This window comes from Schistocerca americana, chromosome X (genome assembly GCF_021461395.2).
Source record: "Schistocerca americana isolate TAMUIC-IGC-003095 chromosome X, iqSchAmer2.1, whole genome shotgun sequence".
In the NCBI taxonomy this organism is placed as follows: domain Eukaryota; kingdom Metazoa; phylum Arthropoda; class Insecta; order Orthoptera; family Acrididae; genus Schistocerca; species Schistocerca americana.
Genome location: NC_060130.1, coordinates 902,292,303 through 902,305,357, shown reverse-complemented (window position 1 = coordinate 902,305,357; position 13,055 = coordinate 902,292,303). Strand labels below are relative to the sequence as shown.

The 13,055-nt window shown below is 42.2% G+C and overlaps 1 protein-coding gene across 1 annotated transcript in view; it reads right to left on the bottom strand.

The window, feature by feature from the left end:
• Positions 1-188: 188 nt before the first annotated feature.
• LOC124556682 (zinc finger protein 257-like) overlaps positions 189-13,055 on the bottom strand; it is an 89,502-nt gene continuing 76,635 nt past the window's right edge. The window contains exon 5 of the mRNA XM_047130649.1: positions 189-2,645. Coding sequence (XP_046986605.1) covers positions 1,688-2,645 — 958 coding nt within the window. The 3' untranslated portion in view covers positions 189-1,687. The remainder of the gene's footprint in view (positions 2,646-13,055) is intronic.

Genomic DNA, 13,055 nt, shown 5'->3' with positions numbered 1-13,055 from the left:
CCAGGTAAAAGAAAATTAAGTTTTATATATGCTACATTTTGTCAGTTTAAAGAATAAGAAGTATAACAAATGTATAACAACATTGTGCATGCCATATCACTGCAAATACAAACTGGGGTATTGGGAGTAATACACACACACACACAGAGAGAGAGAGAGAGAGAGAGAGAGAGAGAGAGAGGGGGGGGAGGAGGGGAGGAGGAGAGGAAAAGGGAGGGAGGGGGTTGAGAGATGGAGTATGGAGGGGAAAGAAACAACAGGAAGGTGGGAGAATAAGAGGAGGGAAGAGTGGAAATGGTTGGAGTACTTGGGATGGGTATAGGCCCTGTGGTGGAAACAGGAGGGTATAAGGGGTGAGCACTACAATACACTACACACTTATCATTACAGTTGCCGATACAAGACAGTTACACGCCTCACACTCACAGTGGTGTCCACTATAAGGGCCTGAGCCACATGAGTAAAATAAATCAATCGTTCACACAATGTGCTTTAATGAAATCGTAATTTGAGATGTGTAACTGAAGGAAAAAAGTGTAAAGGATGATGGGAAATTTAACTGAGAGAAAGAGGGGGGCTGTAATGGAGAGAGGGAAAATGGAAGAAAGGAAATGGGGAAGAAAGCTGGAGCGAGGAAGGTATGATTACAGGGAGGTGAGAGAGGTGTTCGAAGAGAGAGGGTATGTGTAGGATAGTGGGAGTTGAGTATGTCAGAGAGAGAGAGAGAGAGAGAGAGAGAGAGAGAGAGAGAGAGAGAGAGAGAGAGAGAGAGGGGAGAGAGAGAAATGGAGGGAGTGGAGTAGGGGAGTCAGTACGGGACACAGGAAGGAAGATTAGTGGTTATTGTGCAGTCAACATAGAGGTAATTAAAGATGGAGCACAAACTCTGAATGTTTTGAAGATGGGGATGGAAATTGGCTGCATCCTTTCAAAGGAGCCATCTTAGCATTTGCCTGGAGCGATTTAGGGAATACAGAAAACCTAAATTTGGATGGCCGGATGCATATTGAGCCATTGTCCTTCCCAATGAGAGTCCATGCCCCAGCTTCCTTGGTAGGAAGGGAAGGAATGAGGGATGGACTATGGGGAGAGAGGGAGGCGGGAAGGAAATGTAAAGAGATGGAAGAGGGAGGAGAAGGAGGGGGAAAGAGGAAAGAAGGAGGGAGGAAGGGGAGGGAAGGAGGAAGGAAGGGAATGGAAGAAGGGAGGAGGGGGAGGTAGGGATTGAGTAAGCAATGTGTGATGGAGAGGGGGAGAAAAGTGTAATTAAGATGAGAAGTATGAGGTATATGTGAGAAAGGAAAGTGTCCGGGATACAAGGTCAACTGCTTATGACATGATAGAGGACAGTGGGAAAATGTTATAATAATCTTAAACTGATGCATGCTTCTCTAACCTGGTAACTGTTTTAAAATAAAAAAATTTCATGACAAATTAAAACTGTATGCCAGACCAGTACTTGAAGCTAGGCTACAAGCATTGTGACAATTATCCAAACACACAAATCAATCTGTCTACCTAAAACCTCCAATCAACCAGAACCTTTGCTCTAATTTAAATGTTACTAAAAAGATGAAATTTATAATGAACAGCAATTTTTAATTCATTCTAAAAGAAAATTAGTGAATGTGCTCTCCCTGCAACAGTCCATACTTCATGATAGTTGAGAAGAACAGGGAAAACTAGCCTAAAGGTCTTCTGTGTCAATACTTGCAACTTTCGGCAGAGGACAGCTGCTTGAGCCTCTGATTTCCATTCCCTGCATATCAATGCAAAATGTACGGTTTTTCATTAGGGATACAGACAAATCTGTTCTTTGAACACTAGTATAATGCTTCTCATGGATCTTATGATGTCTGACTAAATGTTCTTTGCGAGTAAATCTCTTATGACACACAGTACAAATGTAAGGTCGCAAGATGGTCTCCTTCATACTACTAGCTGTCACTTGCCAGTGTTCATTTTCCTGATGTTTGATAAGGTGCTCTTCTTCAGAAAAACACTGTCCACAGAAATTGCACTTGTAAGGCTGGTCTGTCCTACTGTCTTCTGATTCCTTCTTAATATTTTCAGTTGAAGACCCTGCAGTCACAAAAATTTTATTAGGATGCAGTTCTGAAAAATGAGTAATGTTTCGATGCCTTGCCAAATGTTCTTTTCTTGTAAATGGTTTCGAACAGATGTCACAATTATAAGGCCTCCCACCTGTGTGAGAAAGAGTGTGTCTCGACAAATGTTCCTTTCTGTTAAAGGCTCGGCCACATAAATGGCAAGGAAATGGTTTTACATCTCCATGCAATGACAGATGTCGTTTTAGAGAACTTCGGCGAGGAAAAACTTTGCCACATATACTACAAGCAAATGTTCGGAACTCAACACCAGCTCCATTATTGTCAGTAGTGTCTCCAGATAATGCTTCTGCGAGTTTGTAACACTGGCCACACAATGAACAAGAAAATGCTGCCTTGCTTATTATGTATCGCCGATGTGTTACCATAGAATTTGAACCATGCTTTTCAAAAACATCCCACATCTGTGGCAGTTTCTCTTTCCTTTTCTGCTGAACTTCAAAAATATCCTTATCAGTTTCAGCCTCATGCTCTGAGAATTCCAGGTTTATCTTTTCCTCATTACTGTTTGAACCCCTGAAACAACAATAATGCACATATTGATAACAATAAATAAATAAATAAATAACTTTTGATAAGATTCATAAATCTAAAAATATGGTTGATATCTCTCACTCAATTGACAAAAGCATTAGCAACTAATAACAGACATTAATCTTTAAATTACACACTTATGTAATATGTAACAAACATGCATTATCAAGCATTTGAGAATTCCAATCAGACTGACCAAACCAAAGTACATTAACTACTCCCAAATGTGTAGTGTGTTATTATGGCACCAAATCAGTCACAATGTAAGTGTAAATTCAACTGTGAAGAAAACCTGACTCGAGATCCAAACCAATAACAAAGTGGATAACACTTAAATTATGTGCTTGACTGATAGCATCTCCAAGTTTTCCCCGGTAGATGGATATTGTCAAAGCAGAATCTTTTCAGTAAAGCATGAGCTGCATCAGCTACAGCTATGAAGTTCTACAGCCACTTTCATCAGCACCAAAGTAGGGTAGCTTGACCTCTTGTTGCAGTCTGCTCGTAGTTTCTCAACTTCTGACTGCCTTGGTTATTATATTGTCCTCTCCACACTTTTATGTGGCTTTCGAGACTATGCTTGTGTTGTACAGGCACAGGGTGAATTGACCACTACCCATAAACATTGAGAAGCTGCATTTGCACTGGCTGATAGGCTTCAGGCTACTACCCTAAGGTGCAGCGATGCTGGAGCACCTGTAGAGAATGCTGTGATGACTCTGGTGCCCCTGTAATCCCCATGTCATCATTTTCCAGTGTGTAATATCTGACCAGTTTGTCCTCACTTGAGAGTGAGTCGTGGACAGGTGGGATTGCGTATCTCTGGGCAGAAAGTGAATGTGGGAACTGGGTGCACAAGCTATGACCTTGTGCCATAGCAACAGTTATGAGGTGCTGCCCAGTGCTGATAACACATCTGAACCAGTACAGGACACCTCGTTTGTTGGGCCAGTAGCCAATTTTCCAGCCAAGATTACACAAGCACAGAGCACACGTACATTGGTCGTTGGGTATTCCAATATTAGGTGGGTAATAGAATGCCTCTGGGGAACAGCAGCTACATTGGGAAAGAAGAACAGGGTGCACTCAGTCTGCCTGGAAGTCTTGTCCAATATGTGGAGGTGGCTCTGGTCGCCTGAACCTACTGGGTGCAACCAGCTGCAAACTGTACCTCCTGTCAGCATGAATGACACTTGCAACCTGGGTTCTGAGTCTGTCTGTCCTTTCTATTGGATGGCTGGTTGAATTGGTAAACACAATTTAGCCACACACATGGAAATACTGTTTGCAGCATCACATCCAGTACTGATTGCAATCCTCTGGTTTCGAGCTGAGAGAATGGCCTAAACTAGAGGCTCAAGCAACTGTATGACTATCTTGGATGCAAGTTTCTCATTTTCCACTATCAGGCGGAGAACTGTAGCCCTCAAATAGGTTAGGTGTGCTTTACACAAAGGAAGCAGCTACTCGAATGTGACTTGCCAACTGGGTATTTTTAGGCTGATTCCTCCACAGGGTCAATGATGAGTTACCTGCCATAATCAGAGAAGGATCACTCACGTTACACTTGGATGAATACTTTTGTCCTTGCTTATCAGAAAGAGAATATGATAATATGGTATTAGTAACCTGCAGGATCATCCATAGAAAGGTCCCAGAATTTGTCTTGCTTATGAGTTAATAATGCCCACACAGTATTACAAACAGAAAGCGGGCTGAAACCAGAATCGCACAGCAGTGAAATATTAAATTCAGACTGCATATGTATCACAGGGGAAGGCTAGATAACTACGATGGTGGCATATTTATTGACACAAGGAGTTCAATAATATCTACTGAGGATATTACAAATTTTGGTTGTAAAATAATGTGGGAGGAGTTAAGCATACAAGGCACAGTGGGGCAGAGCATTTAAGACAAAAAAATTAATAAATATTGTAATTTCACTCATCAGATTATAGCATTAGAGGGGAGGTTTCAACTTACCAGCTATAGAATAGGAGAGTCATGTGATTAAATCTAGTGCCAGGTACAGGAATTTGAGAGGGATTTAATTACAACTTCTTTGTGAAAAATGCTTTGAGAAGTTAGTAACAGAACCAATTCGTGTGGATAATGTCTTACACCCCCAAATATACAAAGGAATAACCCCAGTGGGATGGAAATCAGTACATGTGATATACATGTACAGACAAAAAAATGTTCAAAATTTCAGAAAAATTGGACAATTTATTTAAGAGAATGAGCTTTTCAAACTGACCAATTCACTAATATGTTGGTCCACCTCTAACCCTTATGCAAGCAGTTATTTATCTTGGTAATCATTGATAGAGTTGTTGGATGTCCTCCTGAGGGATATCATGCCAAATTCTATCGAACTGGCACATCAGATCTTCAAAATCCTGAGATGATTAGAGGGCCCTGTCCATAATGCTCCAAATGTTCTCAAATGGGGAGAAATCTGGTGACCTTTCCGGCCAAGCATGGAGACAAGCAGTAGAAACTCTCACTGTGTGCAGGCAGGAATTATCTTGCTGAATTGCAAGCCCAGGATGGCTTGCCATGAAATGCAACAAAACGGGATGTAGAATATTGTTGATGTACAACTGTGTTGTAAGGATGTAGCAGAAGACAACCAAAGAGGTTCTGCTATGAAAAGAAATGGCACCCCAGATCATCACCCATGGTTGTCAGGCGGCATGATGGGCGCCAGTCAGGTGGGCATTCCACCGCTGTCCAGGGACATTTTCGACTTGGAATCTCATTAACTGGAGTAGAACTGTCTTCAGTTGTGAGCCCCTCTTCAAACTGAGTCCGGATGACCAGTGAAGACACGTCTGGAGATGGCCCTCAATTCCCAGACAGTATTCAGTACAACACCATACTGCCACTTAGTGAATGAATTATGAGCTTACCAAGTAACGGATCAGATTTGTAACTGGATCAGAAGACTTAGAAAAGGCAAAGCAACATAGTGTTCTCACTGGGATTAAATGATGCACAGTTAATTTTGCGAGTACCCCAAGCAAGTGTTACAAGGTCGGTAACATTTATAATATATGTGAACAATCAAGTGGATAATGTCAGAAGATCAGTGAGGCTGTTCACAAATTATGCTGTTGTCTACAGTCAGACTATTATGCCAAAAGCCTGTAGCGAAACACAGGAAGACCTGAAGACTGTCACTCCAAGTACTGGCAGTTGATCCTTAAGGTAGATAAATGCAACATATCATGCATACATAGTAGTAGGTGAAGAAATACAATACTTCTCAATTACACTATTGGTGACACACCACTGGAAATGGTACCAGCCATAAAACATAGGTTTTGAGTACTGTTCATCAGTCTGGGACCCTTGCCAGGTGGATTAATAGAAGAGAGAGAGAAAAAAAATTCAACAAAGAGCAACATGTTACATCACAGGATCATTTGATAAGTGCAAGAATGTTACGGAGATGGTCAAAAAAACTTCAGCAGAAGACACTACAGAAGAGGAATAGCATATTCTGAAGAGGTTTATTGTTGTGATTCATAGGAGGCAGACAAATATGGAAAAACCAAAAACACATCACCATGCCCAATATGGAGTAGGAAACCTTTTGGCATTCCAGTCGCTTCGGAGTGGGTAAACAAAGGTCCTCTATAGTTTTCAATGGAATCTTATATCACATTTCCTGCAAAATATTGCCAAGTTCAGGCAATGATGATGGAGGTAGATATAAATCGCACACCCTTCTCTCCAAAGCAGACCACAAAGACTCAATATTATCAAGATCTCGTGGCTGTGGTGGCCAGGAGAGATACAATTCATTCTCATGCTAATAAGGCCAGTCCTGGACTATGCAGGCTGTGTAAGCAGGGCCCTGTCATCTTGGAACACAGCATCATCACTGGGAACAAACACTGTACCATGGGATCATCCTCATCAGATAAAATGGGCATAAAATCCTTGGCATTAATGCAAACTTTGAGAGTAACCATGGGTGCCATGATATGGCTGTCCAAATCATCACTGAACCCCTGTCACGTTTCACTCTTCAGACAAACTTGGCCAGAAGTTGGAAATAGCGTGAAACAAGACTCATCCGACCAAATGACATCCATCCATTGCTCCACTGTTCGGGTTTTATGGCTTCGGCACCACGTTTTCCTCTTACGGACATTTGCATCACTGATAAGTGGTTTTGGAATTACAGCTCATCCTGCATTTCCCTTTTTACGGAGCTTCCTTTGTGTTGTTTTGGTGGTGATAGGGTTCACAAGTGTGATATTAGTTCTGCAGTGACTTTTACAGCTTTTTGTCACAGTCCTCTTCAATTACCATCTGTCATGATCACTTGACACACTTTTATCCGCATTGTGAATTAGTGCACAACATTTTTCTTCTTTCCTTGCGCGCAGTATAAATCTTCTATATGATGCCTCAAGAAACACCAAACACTTTGGCTACCTTGGTTACAAAAACCCCACCATACCAACACCAAAAATTTACCCACATAAGAATTCACTCAGCGCAAATATAATGCACTCACTCACAACTACGGAGAACACAGTTCCGATACTCCATGACACTTGCAATGTATTGAGGACATTGCATAGGTGCCTTTAGTGGTCAAATACAACAGTACAATCTGGAGGCTTGGCTAGCATCTGTATTTATGTTAAAAAAATGCATTTCTCATGGTGTTTCCAATTTTTGTCCAGCCCCTGTACATTCCAAGAACAGCTGAGCTACAGTTTACTTTCTAGCACATACCTCTTGCAAAATGAGTAACACACTAACAACAATTCTGTTATGAGTGTTTGCATGCTTATGTTTCCAATAAAAGTGTGACGATAAGAAGCTTCTCCGTTCTTCGCTGTCACAATCATTATTGTCTTCCTCATTTTCACAGAACATTGTACCCTCTCTTGCATTTACTATCTTGTAATTTCATTTCATGCTCAAAACAGTACATCTGTCTGCTTGCTGAAGAACAACTTTTGTCGTAATTATAGTAATGAGTGCATTCTTTCTATCAAATTAATCAAAATAAAAATGAATTCTGAATTATGTATAGAAATGACCAAATATTATGCTGTTACATTAAAAATCTTACAGTCTTGATCAGTATTTCTGTTTCCTGTGGTCATGTGTTTTTTGAGATTTTTATTGCATTTTCATTTATTCTCAACACTAGTTATTTCATTCAGCCCCCAGTCTCTATTCACATACAAAGGCATGTTAGAAAGTAATGCCTCTGAATTTTTATAGAAAGCTCTTAATAGCTTTTTAAATAAAACAAATGTTATTAACATTCTACATCTTCATTCTTCATGTCTACATATTATTTCTCAACATAGTTACTCTGGTGATGAACATATTTCTCACCACAAGAGACAAGTTTGACTTTGTTGATGGGCCATACCCTTACCTATTCTTGCACTGCTTCATCACTATCAAAGTGAAATTCTCCAAGAAGTTCTATAAGTTCTGGAAACTGATGAAAATTGGGTCTGTCCAAGCCAGGACTGTGTGGAGGATGATCGATGACAATGTTGTACATGTTGCAGTACTCATGTGTGGTCTGGCATAGTCATGATGAAGGAGAAGATGCTCCATGCATATACAAACTCTTCAAATTTGAAACTTCATTACAGCACACTGTTCCTCATGTGCTGACATAGTTACATTGCACACCATCATGTTACACGTTACTGTTCAGAGCCCTCTAGTGGCAGAGTGCTGCAAAGATGTAGACATGAAGAATAAAGGTGTATGAGGGGTGTTCAATAAGTAATGCAACATATTTTTTCTGAAAGTAGGTTGTTTCCACTCAGGATTCTTATACCTATATTATTTCCCACTCTTTTCACTACAAAACCCTATTTTTTGATATAACCTCTGTTTAATGTGATGGCCTTATGCCAACTTACTGGAAGGGCTGTATGCCTCCGCATGGTAACACTCTAATGGTTGATGTCGGAGCTAACATCTTCCTGCATCCATAACCTCCCCATCATCTATGTGCTGCTTCCCACAGAGTGTACCCTTCATTGGGCCAAACAGAAGAAAGTCGGAGGGTGTGAGATCTGGGCTGTAGGCACACACCTTTGAGTACCCCAACTGGTGGATGAGTGTGTCAGCACTACCTACAGAAACATCCAGTTGAGCAGCAAGGAGTTTGTTTGTGATCCACAATCAGTCACTTCGAATGAGTGTGTCCACATGTTCCAACAATGTAGTACTCGCAGCTGTGTGCGACAGGCCGGCAGACGGGAGATTGGACAGGTTTGTATGACCTTGTTGTGATGACGACAGATGCCTCACTCAACAACTCACCATGCCACCACTGCCACGTCTCTGCAGACATTCTGGAAGTGCCTACGAACATATGTGATGCTCTGGTTTCCTGCCAAAAGAAACTCAATGACAGCTCTCTGCTTGGAACACACCTTCATTAAAGACACCATTTTGAAACTATGTATAGCACTTCCACCTATCTGAACTTCATGAAACTATAGGGGCTGAACTGGGAATATTCCACAATGTCCTACAACAAATTCCACATTTTTTTCAAATGAAACTGACTGAGAGAAAAATGTGTTGCATTAATTGTGGAACATCCATTATACAATGTTAATACCATTTGTATTATTTAAAAGGCTTTAAGAGTTCTCACTTAAAAAATCTGGAGGCATTACTTTTCAGCACATCCTCACACCTTCCAATGTTTAAACAATCAAAATTTCATTAATACTATTAATAACAGGATTACATTAGTTTTATTCACCATCACTTTAATGTGACCACCTGTCAACAGCCTGAATACGGTCCCTACGGATAGACGCATAGTTGTGTAGCTTCACTGTACCTTTCATAATGATGAGGTCACCCAGGGCATGCCACAAAAATATTCCCCAGACCATAACACTCCCTCCTCAGGCCTGGAACCTTCCGAACATTGTTCCAGGATGTTTGCTTTCAGACCTTTCATGCCGCTCACACCAAAGGCCAACTGTGTAATGGAGAATAAAATGTGATTCATCTGTAAAGGCCACCGGTCGCCACTCAGTGGATGTACAGTTGTTGTACTGGTGTGCAAATTCCAATCTTCATCACCGATCAACAGCAGTCAGCATGGGTGCATGAAACACATGCCTGCTGTGGAGACCCAGACACAGCAACGTTCACTGAACAGTTGTTGCGGAGACAATGTTGGTAGCCCCTTGGTTAATCTGGGTGATCAGTTGCTTAACGGTCGCATGTCCATTAACACATAGATATCTCCGCAGCTGTTGCTCACCCATCTCCTGTGGTGCACCACAGTTGCCTCAAGGCCAGTTTTGTATAGTGCCATTTTGTCATGCATGGTATATTTTCACCATGGTGGCACACAAACAGTTTACAAACTTAGTCATTTCAGAAATGTTTGCCCCCCTTGGCCCAAAAGCCAATGATCATGTCCTTTTGGATGTCAGATAAATCACTCCATTTTCACATTACAACAACAACTGCACTGTTTTCCATGTTCCCCTGACATACTTCATATACCTTCCACTGCTAGTGCTGCCACCTGTGAGTAGTTACTGAACGTTGATGTTGAACATAGGCAGTGATCGTATGAATGTGACTGGACCAAGTACTATAAGTCTGTAAAATCATGTTGTACTCAAGAATATTAATATTATGTGTACATTTTGGTATCACAGAATTGAGAATAGATAGTTTAAAAGGTCATTCCAGTGGCAGCAATTAAATTTACAATCCAGCCTCATTAGATATGGAATAACTCCATCTAGCACTGCGAGTCTAACCAACTCAAAATGATGCGCCTGTTAACATGGGTGTAGATGGCAGATGGGATATTTATTTATTTTACTTGTTTTAGGGAAGTTCTTGTAGAATGTAAATACTTTAGTATTAAGACAGACCACTCACTGAAAAGCAGAAGCAATGAGCCATCGATAGGTACACACAAAAGTACGAAAACTTGCTACCTATTATAGTTATCCTTCAAACACTCTCTCTCTCTCTCTCTCTCTCTCTCTCTCTCTCTCTCACACACACACACACACACACACACACACACACACACACACACACACACACACGGTGCCATCTAGACTGACAGTGCCAACGCTACTTGCAGCATGTGGGCTGGTTGTTGTGGGGGTAATGTCGGGTGGGGTGGGTACAGGGAGAGGGGCGTGAGTGGTAGCAGGAGGGACTGAGGGTGGGGTTAGCAGGCACAGTTGTAGCAGCCAGTGGGAAGCAGCACACACTGAAGGCTATGTGGGGACATGAATTGGGAGGGGTTGACAGGATGGAGGATGAGGAAATTGTTGGGCGGAGGATGCAGAAACAGTGTGTTACCTGAGATTGAGGCCAGGGTTATTACACAAGTAGGGGACGTATTGTATGGCTAACTCCCATCTGTGTAGTTCAGAGAAGCTGGTGGTGCAAGGATGGATCCAGATGGCTTGGGTTGTGAAGCAGCCATTGAATTTGAGTATGTTATTTTCAGCTGCATATTGTGCCACCAGGTAATCAACTTTGTTCATGACAATAGTTTGGCAATGTCCATTCATCCTGGTGGACAACTGGTTGGTAGTCACACCAACATAAAAGGCTGTGCAGTGTTTCCAGCAGAGTTGGTATATGACATGGCTGTTTGTGAAAGCACGTAGTCCAGCCTCTGATAGGGTAGCATAAGCCTGTGACGGGATTGGAGTAGGAGGTGCTGAGTTGATGGATTGGACAGATCTTGCACCTTGGTAAGCCACCAGGATATGATTCCTGTGGCTAGGGATTGGGAGGGGGAGTGGCATAGGGATGGACTGGGATGTTGTGTAGGTTGGGTGTGAGACAGAACAGTGTTTTAGGAGGGGTGGGAAGGAATTTGGGTACAATGTCCCTCATTTCAGGGCAGGATGAGAGATAATCAAAGTCCTGGCGAAGGATATGGTTCACTTGTTCCAGTCCAGGGTGATAGTGGGTGATGAGGGGGCTGTCCTTTGTACCTGATTCTCAGGAGTGGTGGGAGAATTGGGTGTGTGTGAGGGAATATGGCATAGGAAAGCTATTTGTGGACTAGGTTTGGGGGAGGGGGGGTAATTGCCTGCCTGTAAAGGCTTTTGTGAGGCTTTCAGCATCTGGGCGAGAGAGTTCTGGTCACTACAGGTGGTTAGGCTGAATAGGAGCCTTATTTTTTTTAAATTTTATTATATTTTTTTCGTGTGGAAGGGATGGCAGCTGTTGAAATGCAGGTACTGTTAGTGGTTGGTGGGTTTAATGTGGACAAAAGTGTGGACATCGGTGAGATGGATGTCAATGTCCAAGAAGGTGGCATGATTGGTAGAGGAGGACCAGGTGAAGTGGATGTGAAGGAATGTGGATAGGGTGTCTTCGCCCCAAGTCCAGATCATGAAGATATCATCAATGATACTGAGCTGGCCTATGGATTGGGAGCTTTGGGAGGCTAGGAAGGTTTCCTCTAGATGGCCCACAAACGAGCTGGCATAGGAGGGTGATATGCGGGTCCCCATGGCTGTATCGCAGACTAGTTTGTAAACATTCCCTTCACAGAAAAAGTAGTACTGGGTCAGGATATAGTAGGAAAGATGTTTATGAATTGATGTGGTTGGATTGAAGTCTGATGGATGTTTGGATAGGTAATATTTGATAGCAGAAACGTCATGTTAATGAGGGATGTTTGTGTATGGGCAGGTAGCATCAACAGATGAGTAGGGTTCTGGGAGATAAAGGTGTAGTGATCATCCTGGCCTCAATCTCAGGTAATTCACTTCACTGTCCCCACAACCTTCCCCCAACAGCTGCCCCTTCCTTCATCCGGTCACCCCCTCCCAATTCATGTCTCTACATAGTCTTGAGTGTGTGCCACTTCCCAAGGGCCTGACTCTACCACCACCACAACCAGCCCACTGCCACAAATAGCATTGGCATTGTCAATCTAGCCAACACCATGTAGGAGTATGAATGTGTGTCAGCATGTGTGTGCAAGCAGGTGTTTCTTCTCTTATGTGTGCCTATTGATGACTCAATGCTTCTGTTTTTTGGTAAGTGGTCTCCTTTAATTTTGAAGTATTTACAATTGACAAGAACTTTCCTACAAGATTTATATGCCTTGTGGCTCGCTTCCTTCCACACCTCGTGCTGTCCCTCCTTTGTTACACAGGGTGTATATGCGGACAAGGAAAAAAAATTCCCGGATTTTTCCCGGTTAAAAATACACTTTTTCCTTGTTAAGTGACAGAATATTTTCACTCGGAACCATAAAACTTATCAACCTTTTGAATGGTTAAGGTTTTATACACTGGCGTGGAACTTCCAGGCACTTTAGAAAACAAACCATTCTCTCCCCCCCCCCCCCCCCCCCACACACACACA